Here is a 21,840-nt window from a genome sequence, read left to right as displayed (position 1 = left end):
CGTTAGATATGATTTTAAAAAAATAGTTAGGTGACCAAACAAAACAAAAATGACAGTTGAGATACTAAATGTTAAGTATGATTTTAAAACAAAAAATAGTTGAGTGACCAAAATAGAACAAAGTGATAAATGGGGTACTAAATATATAGTTTACCCTATAAATAATTACCTCATCAATACGGGTTTTTGATTATAAAGCATCTTATTTGTGTTAACTTTTGGTGTCATTAAAACAGGTTATGAAGGCTACTACCATTTTGAGTACCAGTATTGATTGATGAATACAGCAACAATGACCTCTTTCTTGTCATTGAGTACCAATATTGATTGGTGAATGCACCAAGAATGGTCTCTTTTTTAAGTCTTTTTCCCCTTTTTTAAGAATAAAAAAACATAAATTTTGTAACTAAGAAAAAAAATGCATGGTATAGATTCACTCAGGCCATTGATTTAGTGTTTTTTTTTTCATTTTAGGCCTATAATTATATATAGCTCTTGCCTTTGAAATTTTCATTTGTACATTTGGATCTCACTTCTAACTTGGAATTGTTAACTCCTGATATATGCATATGACATGGGAGATCAGGAAAATTGGAAATGTTAAAATCAGATTATCAATGAATTGGATAAAAATAAATTTGGGTTCCTTGATAGTGTACTCAACTTACAAGTTATCCAATAGGGAAACATCAGAATAAAATTTTCATTATTTCAGATCATAAATCATGTAAAATTTTCATTATTTCAGATCATAAATCAAAGATGCTAATCCAAATGGTTCAGTACACTGATGACTTTAAAGGGTACATATCTATTTGAACTAATACAACACAAAGTACGCCCTTCATTGTGAATAATGATGAAACCATCTTATTACCTTTTGTTGCGTGGAACATGTTTAAACTGGACTGGATCGTCTACGGATTTGTCTTTGATTTCCGACTAACGGTGATGCGCCTTGAAACAGACCGCATGGTCACAAACTCCTCAGCAGCCGAAGGATGAATCCCCACCTTCAAACATCAGTTACACCGATCATTACAACTATGTCAAAGCTAGCTTTGCACATGGCAACACATAATTCAGTCTATGGGTTCAACTATTTGCTACTTATTGGCTCTACCTAAAATCTAACTCCTTTACTGAATTGATTTAAAATAGCAAATGCAGCTTTATGTTAAATCCATCCAATGTATACTATTGGAGTGAATGTGTCGGACCAGAATGTAAGTAGTGTTTAAGTTAAACTCTAAATCCTAACTTATCTCTAAAACTATCTCCTAATTTGTAGAAAAGATGACTCCTATCTAGGTCTCTAATTCATGCATATAAAAATCCAATGTATCCTCTTGTGTAATATGAAATTGTTCTTTGAATAAAAATAATTTCAGAATAAAAAACCCTGTTTACCAAAACCGGAAAACTCTGTTTACCAGATCCGGAAAACTCTGTTTCTACACAGAACTTGTTTTCTACACAAATTCAACTTACCGTGCAGTCAAATTGTGCCTTAGTCGCTCCACACTTTAGTGCAACAGCAATGCCCTAAAAAGAAAAACCAGAATCAGAACGTTATCAGGTCTAATATGAAATGTGGTTCAACTTTTCCCAGAATGCAGCCCTATTGCAAGCGAAAATAATGCATGCGACATATTGTGTGGATTACCTATTTCCCCTGATGCAGTTTATGCAAGGAAAAACTATTCACAAGCAGGGATGGTGCACCCCTAGAAATTTTAAATTATCTTATCTTTTATATGGATTATCTAATTTTGCACCCTCTAAATTTTTAATATAATTTTTTAAGTTCACACTCCTGACATAAATTCTTACGTCTGTCCTTGTTCACAAGGACAACGGGTCTATCTAATCATTACCATTTGCATAATATTTCCAAAAATAATAGCTATGTTACTCCAGCTCAATTTTCTTGAAATATCCATTTCCAACACATATAAATACATAAGATCTGACACTTCAAAGACCCCCGAATGCATGAAAACAAAATTATCCCTGTGTAGAACAGAGACCCATATCCAACAATCACATCCGAGTCAGAGTAAAATAAATAATGGATCAAACAAGGTCTCTATGAAGTTCATGATGACCTAGAAAATCATCACTTTGTCATCAGGATTTTCAATACTCTCGAGTACTTGGATTTTCCATCAAGGAAAACGGCAAAATCATTCACAGACCAGAAAATATTCAGCAAAAGACAAAAATGGACTCGCTCAATCCAATCAGACCACATTACCAACTACATTCACATTGCTTACCATAATCTTTAGTTAAGTTACCAAGGCATACGTATTTATACTGAAACATGGAGACAAAAATCAAAATAACCAACAAACATGGTACCTGCATAATTTCAGGTGAATCTGGCCCACACATAGATGCCCCGAGTACCTTGTCAGTCTCCTGATCAACGACTAACTTCATGACTGTCTTTTCTTGCCGTCTAGAAGCATAAGAAGAGAAATTCAGAAATTGCAAAACACGAAAACATTAGAAACTTAAGTGACACAATATTAGACAAAATAGATTATTTGAAAAATATATTACGTGGCAAGGCACTTACTAAAGAAGCCAAAAACCAAACAACAAGAACATCAAAATCAATAACGAGAAAAAGAAAACCAAATTCAGATTTATAAAAGTTGATCCTTTATGTAATCACCTTCATGACCAAAAACTTAGCAACACCCACAACATGAAACCTCAAATACGATTATACATAGAATGTCAAATTGCATCCCAAAGCCACATTATACAACCTCTTCAATGTGCTCTAAACTATCCATGTTGAACACCTTAACGTTTATGGGAATGTCACTTTGATATTTGAAACTAATATAAAAAAAACTTGTGATAAAACATGAGGTCTCCACGTCCAAACACAATTCTTGACTCCACATAATACAGTAAAAGATGCAAATGAAGCCATAGATTGCTACATATTTATCTAGCATCTGTTCAGCTGGAACCTATAGGTATTGGTTAAGGATTCTTCAACGATAATTTTAGGAAACAACATTATTGTTAATGCACTACTTTTACTAAATTTTAGAAAAGCAAAATATTTCTTTTTACAAATATCACCAAATCAATGCCACTATGTACTGGTTAACATTTTCTTTCTTTCTATTTATTTTTTCGTGCAACATCTCAAAATCATCATCATACCCAGATATGGTGTTCTTCATTGGATTGAAGGTTGATGTGAAAACCAGAACATCGCTATTTGCTTGTTCAATAGCCTGCTCTTCACTGAGACCAACAACAGAAAGCGGAGGGATACTGCAAAATAGCAAATGGGCATAGCAACTAATTTAGGAAAAAAGAAGTGGAATGAAAAACAATAAGTTGGAAACTAACTACATAGAAAGATAACTATATTTCGACACAACCAGAAAAATGGATGCAATCCACATAGAAAGATATCTAAATTATCCATACACACACCACAACACACCAATGCCAACACCAGAGGCGTGTTGCAAGATATAACTCATTACCTAAAAACCGCACAAGGTATATTGCTGTAGTCCGCTTTGCTAGATTCCCCACCAAAAACAGTTTTCTGAAAACATTTTCCCAAAAAAAAAGGTAAAACATGTAATTTCATTAAAAAAAATTGATTGTTCAAGTGATCACATGTGATTGCTTCTGTTAAAAAAAAAAACTAGGTACAGTAAAAATGAAAGGGCCTCAGAAAAAACACTTGCCGCAAAGCAAGTTCCTTCCATTAAGGCCACTGGAGTCAGGTTCATCCGATTTGTAACATCACCAACAGCCCAGATACTGGGGATGTTAGTGCGTGAGTACTCATCCACCTGCAAGACGAAGATAGATTGACATCAGTACTGTAATAAAAATTCAACTAGGTCATGCCACTGTTATTTGTCAGGCAATAGAACATACAGATGCAATTAAAATAATTATGTCAACTAAATATCCAACAAACCATTCACAACAAAAATAGGAAAATAAGTCATTTTTATATATAGATCAAAGATATGGACAAAATGAACAAGGTACACAAATAAAGAAAAACGTACCACACTCAATGCAACTTAAAGAAGGCTATTTCAGCCTTGTATAATATCAGCTCCAAAGCTACACATAGTTCTTTCTAAAGACATGCCTTCTTAAAATGATATCAGGAGGCAAAGTACCTTAAAGAAGGCTATTTCAGCTTTATATAATATAAGCTCTAAAGCAACACATGGTTCTTTGTAAAGGGAAGCCTTCTTAAAACTATATCAGGAGTACAAATGCACATCCTCTCTGGTACCGGTCAAAATATATTATCAAAAAGGAACAAGTAATAAAGAAAGAAACAAAACATCAGATGTGTGGCACTTAAGATCAATCACAATGAAATCATAATCATGCAAGCTAACATTATTTGTAAAGAACCTAGCGAGCAGATGCCAACTCATTTCAAGAAGAAAAAAAACTTAGGGTTTGTTTGGACACCACAGAATAATTGCAAGAAAATGTATTTACACCCTCTTGTAACTACAATGAATTATAATTCCTAAGGCCATCTCCAGCCGTCATCTCTACACTACAACATCTCTATCTCTACTCTAAAGATGAAACAGTAATTCATCTCCAGCACTATCTCTATATTACCACCAACTCTACTTTATTCACAATATTTAACTATTATAATATTGATTTTGCAAATATAAAATAAACCATATATATTTCTAATAAATATCAAGATAAAAAGCTTAAATAAAACATTCATAAATAACATTGCGAAAATACAAATAAATAAGAAAATTACAATTCATAATAATAATGCGAAAAAACAAAAGTTACATAATTATATATTTTAATTCTCCGAATTAGAATATTCATTCTACAAATGCTCAATTAGTGCATTTCGTAGAGCAAAATGAGCATTTGCATCTTTGTTTTGCCTAAATCGGTTAAGGAATTCTTGAAATTAGTCTCCTCATCTTCAACAAATTCGACATTCGGAGGCGGCGCATCTCTTCCTTCTACAATTGGAGAATTAAGATCTCGTTCACCCTCGATTATCATATTATGCAAGCAGTCATAATATCTTTCAAATTATATTTGCTCCAAAAACGTGCTGGATTTGCCACAATTGCAAATCGACTTTGAAGAACTTCAAATGCACGTTCGACATCCTTTCGACATGCTTCTTGTTTTGTCGCAAAATATTTCTTTTTGTGACCAATTGGCTCATGGATAGTTTGCACAAGAGTCACCCAATTGGGGTATATACCATCAGCTAGATAATACCCCATATTGTACTCTTTTCCACAAATGACATAATGTGTAGGAGGAGCAATACCTCTAGCAAGGTTAGTGAAAAGGTTAACGTCTCCAACACAATAATATCATTGTTGGCCCCTGGCATCCCAAAATATGCATGCCATATCCACAAATCATAATCAGCTACAGCTTCAAGAATAATTGTTGGATATCCACTTCGGCCGGCATATTGTCCTGCCCAAGCTGTTGGATAATTTTTTTATCTCCAGTGCATGCAATCGAGACTTCCTAACATTACTGGAAAACCACGTTGCTGACCAATATAAAGTAATCTAGCAACATCATCAGCAGTGGGAGATCTTAAATATTGTTCTCCAAATACCTCTCAAACAGCACGGCAAAATCTCTTGACACATTTAATTGTTGTAGACTCACCAATTTTGTTGTACTCGTCAGTTGCATCTGCCGGAGTTGCATATGATAATATGTGAAATGCAGCTATTATTTTTTGTAAAGTAGACAAGCCCACTTTCCCTGCTGCATCCCTTCGCTGCAGAAAATAAAGATCATGGTCTTTGACAGAAACAACAATGCGTGAGAATAAATTCCGCGACATTCGATAGCGTTGACGAAATTATTCTTCATTATATGTTGGATTTTCTGAAAAATAGTCGTTGAAGAGGTTGGTTGCTGCTACTTCTCGATCACGAAAGATTGTTCTTCGGCCTGGAACTGAACCCCCATGAGTACGTCTAGTGCGTAGGCCTTCACCTAGCATAAGACGACGACCACTTTCTATGTGATCAACAATTATTTGATGCTCTCCATCGCACTCATCTATTATGGATTTTAACCTATTATCGGGTGATTTTGAAGGAGAAGAATCATAATTCATTTTTGTAACTGAGAGAATTATGATAATAAGCAAATGAGTTTGGAAGTGATGAAATGGTTAGAGCATATGTTGGTATTTATAACCACAATGCATGTGCTTTTAGAAAACACAATCCATGTGAATTGGATTACAACCATTGATAAAGAAAGGAATCGTTCGATCTCAACCGTTCATTCACAATCCATGTAAATTGGATTACAACAATTGATAAAGAAATGAATCTTTCGATCTCAGCCGTTAATTCACAATCGATGTGAATTGGATTACAACCATTGATAAAGAAAAGAATCTTTTGATCTCAGCCGTTCATTCACATGTGTTTGCAAGAAAACACAATCCATGTGAAAACAATTCTACTAATTGATTAAGAATTGACTCTTTAAATCTCAACAATTCAATTTTATACCAACTTTTTCTATAAATAGACGGCATCACATTTTTTCTAACACACCTCAGAAAAATCACAATTCTTATATTTTTCATTTCTAAAATGTTGACAAAGTCACGCACTAATTGAGCATTTGTGGAATGAATATTCTAATTCGGATAATTAAAATATATAATTATGCAACTTATGTTTTTCGCATTATTATTATGAATTGTAATTTTCTTATTTATTTGTATTTTTGCAATGTTATTTATGAATGTTTTATTTACGCTTTTTATTTTGATATTTATTAGAAATGTATATGTTTTATTTTATATTTGCAAAATCAATATTATAATAGTTAAATATTGTGAATAAAGTAAAGTTGGTGGTAATGTAGAGATAGTGCTGGAGATGAATTACTGTTTCATCTTTAGAGTAGAGATAGAGATGTTGTAGAATAGAGATGAGAGTTGGAGATGGCCTAAAGTGGCGATGGGCTGGAGATGGCCTAAAATGGCGATGGACTGGAGTTGAAATTCATCTCCAAAGTGGAGATTGTAACCACTCCAGCGATGCGATGGAGTTGGTCTAAACATGTTTTGTTGACACAGTGTAATTGCACACAAATTTAGTGGGGCCCATTAATTAAAAATGAATAAAAAAATTTGAAAGTTATTAAGCTAATTCTGTGCATCATTACTCTAATCTCCCCCCCAAAAAAAATTGAAGAGTATAACTAGAGTTCCTCAATTACACTCAATTTGTGAGACCCACAAATTTTAACGATTACCCAAATAGGATACACTTTTGTAATTAAAGCAATTGCACCCAAATCCAATTAATTGGTTGTTGTTCAAACACATCCTCAATAATGTTTGATGTTAAGAAATAAGAAATAAGAATAAGAGATGGCATATCATTTAACCTTCACAGCGCCAGTGTTATCAAGTTCGACGCCTACAGCTTCCAAATTTAACCTCTTAGAGTTTGGTAATCTTCCTGAAATAAACAAAAGAAAAATATTTAGCACACTCACAAACTGATGAAAAAAAACAAAATATCTGCCAAAACAAAATACTTATATTCATAATGACATAGTAGGCCATCGTCAGAGATTAGATTCCTAAATTAGAGTAGATTATGTAATCTGTTAATTGTGAGTAGTGTTTGAATCAAACTATGTGTCCTAACTTAACTCTAAAACTCTCTCTTAATTTGTAGATGACTCCCATCTTATCTAGATCAATAATTCTTGTATTAAATATCCTATGTATCCTCTTATAAAAAAACGTGGAATTTTTTCCTTGAATAAAAGCACTTATTGTCTTCATCAGAAAAATATCTTTTCACATGGTATCAGTCGCTGGCGTCGATCTCAGCTTTGCTCCCACCGCCGTTTGATAGAAATCCGACCGGCAGTGTGTTTTCTTTGCACTGCCGTTTTCTCACCCATAAAAATCCCAACACCCTGCTACCCGTCCTCCTTGCTGAGTCACTTCCATCACAGTGTTGCTCTTCTCGCAGAGCCGCTCCAGTCGCAGCGCTGCTCTCCTCGTCGTACTGCTCTCGTCACGCCGCCGGCCCAACGCTTCCCAATCAGATTGCTACTTCATCGGGCAAGTTTTCTTCATCACGGTGTCTCCCTTACAGTGTTGTCCTCATCACAGCGGCATCACTTCCCGTCTATTACGGCCATCTACTTCAACCATTGTTTGGTAACTGTTCCGCTGTTGTTTGGTAACTATTCGGCCAACACTGTCTCTTCGCCGCACAGCCGATTCAACACTCATCCTAGCGTCGATCTCCTCAAGTCTTCGATTGTCACTTATAGCAGTGTCCCCTGCTAGTTAGCAACATATCCCAAGCTCTCAATTCCTCGACAGTCATGGCATATCCTTCTTCGTCCAACCTGTCATCCAAGGCTGAAACTTCCATTGTTCAGTCGTCTCCTTCCGACTCAGTTTCCTCGTCCATTACTTTTCATCGTCTAAATGGTGAGAATTAGATTGTCTGGTCTCAATCTGTGCTTCTGTTCATCACCAGTAATCGGAAACAACAATATCTCTCTGACAATATGCCCCCTATACGACGACACTTGGCTCACCAAGAACACCACGATTATGTCTTGGCTCCTCAACTTTATGTTGCCTGACATTAGCACAAATTTCATGCTCTACACCACCGCCTCGGAAATCTGAAACGTTGCCAAGGAGACGTACTTTAATCAGGAAAACTCATCCGATCTGTATGCCATTGAATGTCGAATCAATGACTTGAAGCAGGGCGATCTCACTGTTACCCAATACTTCACTCAGTTGACTCGCTTATGGCAGCAAATTGATCTGTTTGAGTCTCCCGATTGGCAAACCGGTGTAGATGTCAAACTCTACAAAGGGCTACTTGGAAAATGATGTATTTTTCAATTCCTATCGGGGTTTTTCGTCTCTCTTGATGATGTCCGTGGCCAGATTCTGGGCATCAAGCCTCTTCTGTCTCTTCGAAAGGTGTTCTCTGAAGTTCGCCGCAAAGAAAGCTGTTGCTCTCTGGTGCTTCCTCCACCCGTTGAAAGTTCTTCCTTTAGTGTCCCCGGGATATTCTTTCCACCAAATTTCCTCATTTCAAACCTTTTACCTATTCTATTCCTCTTCGTGTCTTTGGTTGTACTACTTTTGTCCATGACCACAATCGTCATAAATCTAAACTTGACGCTCGAGCAATTCGGTGTGTCTTTGTTCGTTATTCATCCCTTCAGAAAGGTTATCGTTGCTACTCTCCTACAAAACGATTCTTCACTCCTATGGATGTCACTTTTCAAGAGCATACACAATTCTTCTCAAAAACCAAAATCCAAGGGGAGAGTGAGTCTGAATTTCAATTTTTACCGATTATTACTGAGTTACCCATCAGTCCATCTTCTATTGAAAAAACTACCACTTTACAACCTCTTAACACCACCACATCTGATAATGAAAACCAATCCTTAATCTCAAACTCTCATGAAACACCCAAGCCATCTACTAATATTCTCACCTACAAAAGACGACCCAAACAAATTTTACCTTCTACACCGCAGCCAATGCATTGTCAAGAGCTAGAACTAGGTTTAAATCCATCGACAGACAGAGCAGATGGTGGCCAAAGTAAGTTAAATGTGGTAATTGATACTAGTGAGTTACTAATTGCTCAAAGAAAGGGAGTTAGACGATGTACAACTCATCCTATTAGTAAATTTGTTGCTTATGGAAAACTATTGTATGGTTTTAAGACTTTCACAGCTCAAGTTGATCATATTCACATTCCACAAACCATAGAGGATGCAAAGAAAAGTCCTAAGCGGAAGAAGGCAGTTGAAGAAGATATTTCAGCTCTAGAAAACAACAAAACTTGGGTGATCGTTAATCTACCAGAAAACAAAAAATCAGTCGTCTGCAAATGGATCTTTACTGTGAAATTCAAGGCAGATGAAAAAATTGAGAGATATAAGGTTAGACTTGTGGCAAAGGGGTTCACTCAAACTTTTATGGAGTTGACTATCAAGAGACATTTGCTCCAGTTGCAAAACTTAACACTGTTCGAGTTCTATTATCCTTGGCGGTGAACAAGGATTGGATACTTCACCAACTAGAGTTAAAAAAAATGCATTCCTCAATGGCAATCTGGAAGAATAGGTCTATATGCAAGTTCCACCAGGAATCCATTCTGGAAATAACCGAGTATGTAAATTGTTGAAATCCTTATATGGTCTAAAACAATCACCACGAGCTTGGTTTGATAGATTCACGAAGGTAATGTTACAAGACAACTACAAACAGTGTCAATCCGATCACACTCTGTTTGTAAAATCTACTCCTGATAAGAAGTCAATCTTGATTGTCTATGTTGATGATATCATCATCACAGGTGATGACTTAGTAGAAATCGAAAAGTTGAATACATTACTAGCAAAAGAGTTTAAAACCAAAGATTTGGGAACTCTGAGACATTTCCTAGGCATGTAAGTAGCGAGATCATGAGAAGAATGGTCATAAATCAAAGAAAGTATAGTATAGACTTATTTTCTAAAAATGGAATGACAAATTTTAAGCCCTCGGAAACTCCTAAGGAAATTAACTTGAAATTGAGTAAAGTTGAAAACCCAGTAAAAAGGGAACATTATAAAGGCTACTTGGTTTATGACAACAACTATTTTGAACTTTAGAGTGTTAGCAAATCTGCGATAAGCATTGCAAAGAATCCGGTACACCACGACAGAACCAAACATGTGGAGATCGACAAACACTTCATTGCAGAAAAAGTAAATGACGAAACTGTGAAACTAAACTACGTCTCTTCACAAAACCAGCTAGCTGATGTATTAACCAAGGCACTTCCAAGGATTACCTTTGACGAAATTACATCCAAGCTGGGTCTTTACAATATTTACTCCCCAGCTTGAGAGGGAGTGTGAATAGTTTTTGAATCAAACTGTGTCCTAACTTAACTCTAAAACTATCTCCTAATTTGTAGATGACTCCTATCTTATCTAGATCTCTAATTCTTGTATATAAATATCCTATATATCCTTTTGTAAAAAACATGGAATTTTTTCCTTGAATAAAAGTACTTACTGCCTTCATCAGAAAAATATCATTTCACATTAATATCCTAGTGAATATATTGTATTTAAATAGAATACCTAACTCTAAGGAATAAGATTTATTCCTAGAATCAATCACTTACATAGTTTAGCAGTTTCCTAAGATAATGCAGTAGTGTGTACATTTAAACCATGTAATTCTCCTACATTAATCAAGTGAGAAATTCACATAAATAAGCCTTTTTGACATGGTATCAGAGCGACAAAAGCTCTCTGTTCTGGGTTAAATCATCGTTGCTTAACAGTCCCTTTTAAGTCTTATCCTTCCTTTAAAGTGTGAGATATATCCCCAACAAGAATATGGGTGATGTGGAAGACTAGCAATACAGAAACAGTTCAAGGAGGCACAATGAGTAAAGGAAGTCACCCAATTCCAGTTAGTGACTTACAAAACATACAAGCTGCCTATAGGTTAAACGGTAAAACTATCTCAAGAGGTCCCAATTGGTTCGAGCTTTCCTAAAAGGGAGTGGTAAACTCAGCCATCTTCTTGGAACGAGTCCTAAGGAAGGAGATCCTAAATTCAAGGCTTGGGATGAACAAGACTCGCTAGTTATGTCTTGGTTATGGAACTCAATGGTACCTGAGATAAGTGACACTTGTATGTTTCTAAGGACAACCTAGGAGATATGGGAGGTTGTGAAACAAACCTATTCGAAGGTCCGAGATGCTGCCCAGATATATGAAATTAAGAGCAAGATTTCTTACACCAACCAAGGGAACAAATCAATTACAGAATATTCTAACATGCTACAAAATCTGTGGCAGGAGTCAATGCATTGATATGAAGTGCAGTGAAGATGCAGTTGTCCTAAAAAGGTTTGTCGAAAAGGATAAAATTTATGATTTTCTTGCTAGACTAAATATAGAATTTGATGCAGTGAGAGTCCAGATTCTAGGAAAAGAAGACTTAACCTCACTGAATGAAACTATTTATATCAGTCGAGTTGAGGAAGGAAGAAGAGGAGTGATGATGGTTGAAAACAATCAAGTAGAAAGTTCAGCCTTGGTTACTAGGGCTGTAACTGAGGAACCAACACGACTGGAGCAGCAGGGCACTGAAGCAACAGGGCATTAAAGCAGCAAGAGCAGTAAACAGGGATTCTTTACGGTGCACTTACTGTAAGAAAACTCGCCATACTAGAGAAAAGTGTTGGAACTTACATGGGAAAACACAGTCAACAATAAAGAATCTTATAGAGAAAAAAGGTTCATCAAGAGGACAAGGCAAAGCTTATACAACCAAACAAGTAGTTAAGGAACATGAATAACAGCCTGTTGAGTTCAACAGATAAGAAGTAGAAATGCTAAAGAATCTACTGGAATCCTTGGAGAAACCTTCCTCTGCAGGTACATGTAATCTGGTTTTCACAGGTATATTTTCTTCCTTTTCTCAAGGTTCTAATGTCTTGGAAACATCCTGCCATATACCTTCCCAAATTCTTGGGTAATCGACTCTAGAGCCACAGACCATAAGACCAATTCCTCACTCAAATTTCTTACTTACACACCCTATCCTAACAATAAAAAGATGACATTTGTAGATGACACCATGATAACTGTTGTTGGCCAAGGGGATATTTCCATAAATGGAACCTTATTACTTAAAAATGTTCTACATTTTCCCAAACTATTTACTAGCCTTATATCCATTCAAAAGCTTATTAAAGATGTCAACATAAGTGTTTTGTTTCATCCAACACAATGCATTTTTCATGAGCAAGAAACGAAAAGGATAATTAGGTGTGCTAGGGAAGTAAACTGTTTATACTACCTTGAAGACAATAGTGGACCAGTTGGAGCCTTGAATAGCCAACCATTATCCTTTTTATATGAATCTACAACCAATAAAGACCAAATCTGGCTACACCATTTTCAACTTGGTTATTCACCTTTTAAGATTTTAAAGACTATGTTTCCCTCTTTGTTCAAGTCTTTAAATATTGAAGAATTTCATTGTGAAGTGTGTGAACTTGCAAAAAATAAAAGATCTTCCTACCCAGCAAGCAATAAAAAGTCAACAAATCCTTTTAATCTTATTCATAGTGATATTTGGGGGCCTTCTACTATTCCTAACATAACATGGGCTAGATGGTTTGAGTGTTTATAGATGATTGTACTCGAGTTACATAGATCTTCCTTATAAAGAAAAAATCTGATGTTAGCTCCACTTTTAAGACCTTCTATACCATGATTAAGACTCAATTTGGGGCTGAAATAAAGAGATTCAGCTCTGACAATGTAAAGGATTAATCAAATCCTATCTCCCTACTTACTAGAAAAAGGTATTATACATGAATCCTCATGTGTAAACACTACCCAACAGAATGGGGTAGCAGAAAGGAAGAATGGCCATGTCTTTGCCACAACAAGAGCCCTTTTATTTCAAAAAAGAAGTCCTAAACAGTACTGGGGAGAGGCTGCGTTGACTACCACTTACATGATAAACAGACTACCAACTAAAACCCTTGAATACCAACGTCCCATTCAAATCCTCACCAATTTTTTTTCCAAATTTCAGTCTACCCCTTAACCTAAAACCTAGAATATTTGGGTGTGTTGCTTTTGTTCATATACATTCACAAGGCAGGGGTAAATTCGATCCAAGGGCATTAAAATGCATATTTATTGGATACTCTTCTACCCAAAAAGGTTACAAGTGCTATCATCCACCTACAAGGAGATACTACACCTCTGTTGATGTTAATTTTGTGGAAAAAGAGAGCTATTTAAAAGTTCCTTATCTTCAGGGGGAGATATCTTTTAATGAAAATAGGGATACAAATTTTTTCCTTCTTCAGCCCCTCATTGACCTTCCTACTACACCCATCCAACACTTTGAACAACAGACACAACTTGAACTGTCTGCTCAACTTACTTCCACTCCAGCTTCTCCCCAACCAGAGCCCAAAACACCACAGACAAACATTCAGGACTCCACTCGTCCCTTACTGATTTATTCAAGGAAGAAGACACCTATGCAGATTCAATCATCCCCTTCTCCTGCTCCTACACAATCTGAGGTACACTCTGAAACTCCTTCTGATCAAAATAATGTGGGAAATACTATATTTACTTCTAATTTTGAATTTCTCATTACTATTAAAAAAGGAAAAAGAGCTTGTACCACAAACATCCTTCCTACTTATTCATGACTTACAAAAATCTATCCTCTAATCACGAAGCTTTTCTCACCAGCCTAAATGCCATTAATAAACCTAAAACTATTTATGAGGCATTAGAGAATAAGAACTGGAAAGAGGCTATGAAAAACAAAATGGAAGTGCTCGAAAAGAATAAAACATGGGACTTGGTGGAACTGCCATAAGGGAAGAAAACAATAAGGTGCATATGGGTGTTTACAATAAAGTATAAATCAGATGGCTCCTTAGAGAGGTACAAAGAAAGATTGGTGGCAAAGGGATATTCTCAAACCTATGGGATAGACTACCTTCAAACTTTTTCTCCTGTTATAAAGATGAATACAATAAGAGTCTTACTATCCTTGGGAGCTATTCAAGGATGGAATTTGCAACAATTTGACATTAAGAATGCCTTCTTGCATGGAGATCTTGAAGAGGATGTGTACATGGATATACCACCAGGATTTGATTCAAGCACTGGAAAGGCATTCTGCAGATTGAAAAAAGCTCTATATGAATTAAAACAGTCTCCTAGAGCTTGGTTTGGGAGATTCACTAAGGTGATTCTAAGATAAGGTTTCAAATAGAGCTAAGGAGATCACACATTGTTTGTGAAACACTCCTCTTTAGGGAAAGTGATTGTTCTTTTAGTATATGCAGATGATATAATTGTTACAGGAAATGATGATGAAGGAATTGACAACCTGAAGAAGTGTCTTATAAAAGAGTTTGAAGTAAAGGAACTTGGAAGAATAAAATACTTCCTTAGGATTGAAGTGGCACACTCAAAGCAGGGGATTTTTATCTCAACAAAAGTACATTTTAGATTTGTTGAAGGAGACTGAAAAACTAGGGTGTAAACCAACAGAAACTCCAATAGAAGTCAATCACAAACTTGGAGAGACAAAGGATGATGATGCAACAGTTGATAGAGGTTCATTTCATATACTTGTGGGAAGGCTTATTTATTTATCACACACAAGACCAAACATAGCATATGTTGTTGGAGTTGTAAGCCAATTCATGCATAATCCTAACGTCTAAGGGTTGTGGCACAAATTTTGCAGTACTTAAAGGGCACACCAGGCAAAAGAATTCTGTTTAAAAGGGGAGGAGACTTGACTCTGGAAGCATATACTGATGCAGACTACGCAGGTTCCATAATTGATAGAAGGTCAACTTCAGGGTACTACACCTTTTTTGGAGGAAACCTTGTCACTTAGAGGAGCAAAAAACAGAATGTTGTGGCTAGATCCAGTGCAGAAGCTGAATTTCAAACTATGGCGTTAGAAATTTGTGAGTTATTATGGTTGAAGATTATTTTAGAAGACTTGAAGGTCAAATGGAGTGGACCAATGAAGCTATATTGTGACAAGTCATCAATTAATATTGCTCACAATCCAGTTCAACATGACAAAACAAAAATGTTGAAGTGGATAGACATTTCATAAAAGAGAAACTTGACAATGACCTAATTTGTACTCCCTGTTTAGCCACTAGAGATCAAGTAGCATATATACTTACCAAGGGTCTACCTGGTAAGTATCTTCAGAAGTTGACAAGCAAGCTGAGGATAGAAGATATACATGCTCCAGCTTGAGGAGAAGTGTCAGAGATTAGATTCCTAAATTAGAGTAGAATATGTAATATGTTAATATCCTAGTGAATATATTATATTTAGTTAGAATCCCTAACTCTAAGGAATAAGAATTATTCCTAAAATCAGTCACTTACCTAGTTTAGCAGTTTCCTAAGATAAGGTAGTAGCCTTTATGACAGCCATCAATAGGCCAAGTTTGTGAAAACATGTCAAAGATCAAATATAAAACGTTTTCAGAAAACCGACATTCAAACTATTAATCAGGACCATGAATAAGTACTTATATAAAGTGCATCAAAATAATAGCAAGTACTTGTATAAAGGGATCAATGGTTCAGAGCATTTACTTTTCGAATTCTTCAGAGAACAAGTAAAACAAATAGGCCAAGCACAATATTCTATCTTGCAATTTGCAAACATAACCAGTAATAAAATATTATGACTGCATGTAAGTTTGATCATCCAAACATATTGTTTAATGGCCAAAAAATAAGCATTTAACATAGAGCATATACACATTGAGAGAGAGAGCTAAATGGCAATTTTATGAAAAAATATATAAATGAAGCAAGCAAGGAAGACATTCAGTCTCTAAACATTTAGAACTCATAGTAACCACAAAGACAAGAAGCTGACTATTATTGCGAAAAGAGCACCCATGGTAATAAATAGTAAAGGTGTGCATTTGGTCAGTTCGGTCCATTCAATTTTTATATATCGAAAACCAAATTGATTTTATTATCAAAAACAAAATAACATGATTTATCTTCACGAACCAAAATAACAGTCTAAACCAAATACACCAAACTGATAAAAAAAATTAACGTTTTCTAAGATCTGTTTATAAAATAAATCATTATAAAATTAAACATCTATATGCAATTGATTAAATAATCTGATTGAGCTATTTCATATTTAGGTATTTAATTCTATATTTGGAATAAATTAATTAAACATATACATACAATTTATTATTCGAAAAAAAATTATTCTATTTTATGCGGTTTGGATTTCCAAAGCTGAACCAAATAAACCGCCGAAACCTTACAAGTTAACCATATAAACCGAAATTTTGTTTAAATCAGTTTGATTTATTCGGTTAGTTCAATTTATTCGACTATTTGCTCACCCCTACTAAACGGTGCAATGGCTATTGCCATCATCCAAGAACAGAAAAGGAAGGTCTTTTAGACACCAATAGTAAATTATACAAGATACAAAGAGAAGCAAAACAGAAAGAACTGAACAAGGATAGGAAAATGAGAAATTATTTAAGTCTTGAAAGAGGGTTGCAATTACCTGTAGCGAATAGTACAACATCTGCTATAAACTCCTCACCGTGATCTGTAATAACTTTTATGCCATTATCTGTTTTAACCAACTGAATTCATAGATATAAAAACATATATTAGCAGAAAGTAACAGATATGATGGAGAATAAAAGAAAACCTGAATAAAATTGACAAATGAGAACCTCAGTCAAATTCGTCTGTGCATGCAAATTAACTCCCCTTGCTTCCAGATTTCTTGCAACCACTGCCCTCATTTCATCATCAAACCCTCTGCAGCATTGACATAATTTTTTTATCAATAGTCTCAAGTATAGACCCACAGCCTATCTCATCCTATTTCATAACAGTCTTGGTAATTTTCTTAAGAATATCTTTAAATCCTTTTAAGAAATTACACAAAATCAATGACAGGTTAGAATTGCGATAACTTCCAAATGAGATGCCCATGAAAACAACAGAGGCACAAAAAAAGTGTGAAGCAGAAATTTCTTAACACTTTATGAGTAAACATGTAAAGCAATTGCAGTCACTATAGGACTGGTGAAAATACATCAAATAAAATTAACTTAGATCAGATCTGGGAGTTCTTATGAAATACAAGAAAATATGGCACTAATAAATAAGATCAGACTGGATAACGACCTCAAAGGAAGCTCCCTTCTGAAAAAGAGATTTACATCAGCACCCAGCCCTCTCCAGATTGATGCAAACTCAACAGCAATGTACCTAGACGAGTATAAGTCATCTTGGGATGTTAGCAAACTAAACAGATGAAAGAACAAACACGGAAATAGGAAATCTATCGTACCCTCCTCCGAATACAACAGCACGCTTAGGCAAGTCCTCCAAACTCAAAGCTTCATCAGAAGTTATGCCCAACTCCTAAAACATAAAACAAGGAGAGTTGAGAAACAAAAAAAAGGAGAATGATAACCATTCTGCTTTAAAAACATAACAATGTGGTAGCTAACATATTTCTAACACAAATTACAAACAAAAACGATGAAGCGGAAGAAGACAGCAAGAGAAACTAAAACCCAATATTCTTGTAACAATAGAAAGATTCTAAACAAAATGCTAAAGTTCACAAATAATGGAGTGAAAATCGCAATATGCACCCAATGAACCAAATTTGCATACCTGCAACGATATACAAACCATACTGCCTTTAAAGGTACGCACTCCATAAATTTAAATATTGCCTCTATGGCATATCTTGCTACCAACTTAACATCAAGGTAATAGGCTTCCAGTAAAAAACACAACTTAAAAGCAATTAAAATAGATTTTCAACCCGGAATCACAGGTCTATCAGTTACAAAAGGTTTGTTTATACAAGCCTTTGCTGCAATAAATGAAATGCTAATCGTAAGGCTACGTAGTGCAATAAATTAGGACACACACTCCACTATTCTAAATCATACTGCCTTTAAAGGTACGCACTCCATAAATTTAAATATTGCCTCTATGGCATATCTTGCTACCAACTTAACATCAAGGTAATTGGCTTCCAGTAAAAAACACAACTTAAAAGCAATTAAAATAGATTTTCAACCCGGAATCACAGGTCTATCAGTTACGAGAGGTTTGTTTATACAAGCCTTTGCTGCAATAAATGAAATGCTAATCGTAAGGCTACGTATTGCTATGGACTACGCATTACCAAATTCGTCACGTTGAATCAACAATTGATAATTCTAGAAGGGAATCAGTGTGTATACCTGCCCAGGAATAAGAGGACGGTGAGCCCTGCTGCCAGTTGCAATAAGTATATGCTTAGCTGAATAGGAGAGTTTAGTTCCATCCAACTGTGTCAGCTCAACTTCATTTGGACCTACAATCTTTCCCTCCCCTTCAAACAACTTAACACCAGCATTTGACAATAACCGTTTGTATATTCCATTTAATCTGATTATTTCATCAGTCTACAAATTCAGAAGGTAAAAGAAAATTAGAAAATGAGAATATATATATATATATATATATATGCAAATGGAACAGAAGGATAACACAAAGAACCTTTTTATGAAGAAGCTTCTTCCAATTAAAATCGAGCTTCTCATTCAACTCCCACCCATAATTCCGGGCATCCTAGAAAGAAAATTGTATACATTTATCAAACATTTCCATGTGGCTAACTAGATACCTTAGATTTCTCCATGCCAGAAAACATCTGAATTTAGACAAGTTCAAGAAAAGAATCTAACGAAAAAGATGGGAGGGAGGGAACTAGCTGAACATATAAATCAAGAAACATTAATGAAAAAATAAATATATTTTCATGATAACTACAAACACTGCATATAAAGTGGACTGCTACCTCTGTCACCCACATCTTTACTTATTTTCCACAAAAATAAAATCAGAGCAATAACAGGACAGAGAACAATCAAACCAGAATGGAATTTTCAAGAGGGCTCAAGGAAAAGTGAGTATATTCCTAAAGGAAATGTTATAGCCTGAAACTCAAGAGGGCTCATGGAAAAGTAGATATATTCCTATTGGAGAGGTTATAGCCTGAAAAAATCTAGCTTGCTACTTATTTCTTTCAAAATAGAGCCAAATCTGAAGTTATATAAGAGTTATAATGACCGGAGTGGCAATGGCTAGAAAGCTATACATGTCCTAGTGGTCCAACCATTACATAAGACATCAGTAAACAGATTGAATAGTTTGATACTTACAGAAAGATCGTGACACTCTCAATTTATCAAGACTGATGAAGTACATATTAAACTTTCTATGAAGTTATCATTTATTTACATATTTTCAATCAAATGCGATTCCAAAATAAATCACAGTCTCACCTCAAGTTCACCTCCAAACGTTGCTCCATAAACCAAAATCTTTTTGGGGACACAACCACGTATAACACACCTATGAAACAAAATTGAGAGAAAATTATACGCAAACATAGCAGCTTAAAGACACAGAAAAACTGTTTAAGTTCAAAAATGATTAACTTACGTCCCACCAACTCCTCCAATGACTTCTGAACTGATTGGATGAAATGGGAGCTCGCAAATCCCAACCTTAAAACATGAAATTTGTTTAACTAACAGATATAGAAATATAAAAATTGAATTAATACCCAAAAGAACCAGTATTTATAAAGAAATTTTTAGAAAATGGAAAAAAACTAAATTCAAGAAACGATGTGAACAAGAGCGAGAAGTTAATGGCCAACACTCCATCACAGCAAAATGAAAATGCAGACATAGTTTAGTGATCAAAATTAAATGGGAGAACAAATGAAGCTATTAAGATTTTAAAAAAATTAATGAAAAAGAAACTGGCCAACAAAATAATTTGTGATTTATAGTAAATATCTTAATGCAACAGAAAACAGGAAAGATTAAACAGATCAATGTCATATTTTGACATAAACAAATTTAAAATATTGAGGTTTAAGTGATCCATCTCATTAAAAAATTTCCATTAAGCTGAACAACCACTACAGCCCCAGGAAAAAAAATACAAGAACATAAATGAAAAACACCTTTAGCTTACACTTAATATCTATTCAATTTATCACACTGACCCAAAACAAAAAGCTTTTAAATTGTATACTCTCCTCTGTAACTAATTTGAAGAATATTTTAGTCCAATTTGTGGAAAAGCATCCAACTTAGAACCGATCACCATGTGCATTATATGAAAACCAGTATTTATCAAGCAAAAAGATTAAGAAGTTGACAAATGTTCGAACAAATCCGATTTGCTTAAAATAAGAGAAGCTAGAAACTTGAGATACCTTAGCTCCAAAGTTAGCGGAGAATCTGGCAGCACGAACGCCACCGCTTCCGGCGCCGATAACAAACAAGTCGAAATCATAATGAGCCTCCTCTTTATTGGTTTGGTCCATTTCTTCATCAACTAATATCTTCCTGGCCATGATTTACTTCGAAATGGAAACACGGATTCCACCAGTAAAACAATAACAGAGTCAAAAAAAAAAAGCGTCAGCCACTTGTTGGAAGATCTCGATATAATAATAATTTTTGAAGAAAAAAAATGGATTTCGAAATGAAAGGATATTACCTCAGTGAGTGAGTGGGGCTGGAGATTGGGAAAAAAAAGAAAAGGAAGATTGTCTAGGGTTTTAAAAGGAATTGAAATTTGGATAAATTACATTTTCTTCACTTAACTTTACTCTCTCTTCTATTTTGCTCACCTAACTTTCAATTTTTTTATTTTGCTCACTAAACTTTGGCATTGCTCCTGTTTTTGTAACCCTGTTGTTAAATAATAAACGACATTATGACATGTCACACAATATCAAAACAAAGTCACTTTAAAAAACTAAATTTATACCAAAACGACGTCGTTTTTCATCTATATAAAAATATAAAATTTCCTTCATCTCATTCATTCTCCTTCTTTCCTTATATTCTTCTCCTTTTTATTTGTTTCATTTTCTCTCGACATGGTATAACTCCGACCATCATTTGTCACGTCTGATCATCACACTCTTCACCGTTAATAGTGGCCAATAAGCCCCAAATTTTTCCAACAAACTCATTTTTTTCTCTTGAATGCAAATCTAGTGTCCATTTAACCTAAAACCCCTTAAATTTCATGGATCTAACATTGAATCTTTCAATTTTTTGTTATTTTCCTTTACTGTTCAACATCGACCTATCGT

The 21,840-nt window shown here is 35.0% G+C and overlaps 1 protein-coding gene across 2 annotated transcripts; it reads right to left on the bottom strand.

Annotated features, from left to right (window-relative positions):
- Nucleotides 1-685: 685 nt before the first annotated feature.
- LOC120152638 (glutathione reductase, chloroplastic-like) lies at nt 686-21,278 on the bottom strand. Of its 2 annotated transcripts, XM_039164828.1 has the most exons (17): nt 21,237-21,278; nt 20,950-21,096; nt 20,163-20,227; nt 20,003-20,072; nt 19,215-19,286; nt 18,917-19,120; nt 18,004-18,077; nt 17,838-17,921; nt 17,378-17,465; nt 17,203-17,284; nt 7,450-7,523; nt 3,732-3,839; nt 3,522-3,586; nt 3,190-3,303; nt 2,365-2,464; nt 1,492-1,545; nt 918-1,013 (listed from the first exon to the last, which is right to left on the bottom strand). In XM_039164828.1, exons 2-17 carry the CDS (start codon nt 21,088-21,090, stop codon nt 918-920), a joined length of 1,491 nt encoding a protein of 496 aa, XP_039020759.1. In that variant the 5' UTR covers nt 21,091-21,096; nt 21,237-21,278. The 2 variants fall into 2 exon arrangements, with proteins under 2 accessions (XP_039020758.1, XP_039020759.1); XM_039164827.1 differs by lacking the exon at nt 21,237-21,278 and having other exon boundaries at nt 686-1,013; nt 20,950-21,090.
- Nucleotides 21,279-21,840: the final 562 nt, after the last annotated feature.

The sequence above is a fragment of the Hibiscus syriacus genome, unplaced genomic scaffold, assembly GCF_006381635.1.
Source record: "Hibiscus syriacus cultivar Baekdansim isolate YM2019G1 unplaced genomic scaffold, ASM638163v2 tig00111095_pilon, whole genome shotgun sequence".
In the NCBI taxonomy this organism is placed as follows: Eukaryota; Viridiplantae; Streptophyta; class Magnoliopsida; order Malvales; family Malvaceae; genus Hibiscus; species Hibiscus syriacus.
The sequence above is the reverse complement of the archived record's forward strand: the minus strand, read 5'-3'. Positions and strand labels throughout refer to the sequence as shown.

Excerpts from the sequence above, each read along its gene's own strand:
- LOC120152638 (XM_039164828.1), bottom strand. The coding sequence starts at position 21,090 with ATGGCCAGGAAGATATTAGTTGATGAAGAAATGGACCAAACCAATAAA. Across the intron at positions 19,121-19,214 it reads AGAAGCTTCTTCATAAAAAG|ACTGATGAAATAATCAGATT; the intron begins GTTCTTTGTGTT and ends CTGAATTTGTAG. Across the intron at positions 1,546-2,364 it reads ATTCACCTGAAATTATGCAG|GGCATTGCTGTTGCACTAAA; the intron begins GTACCATGTTTG and ends TTTTCTTTTTAG.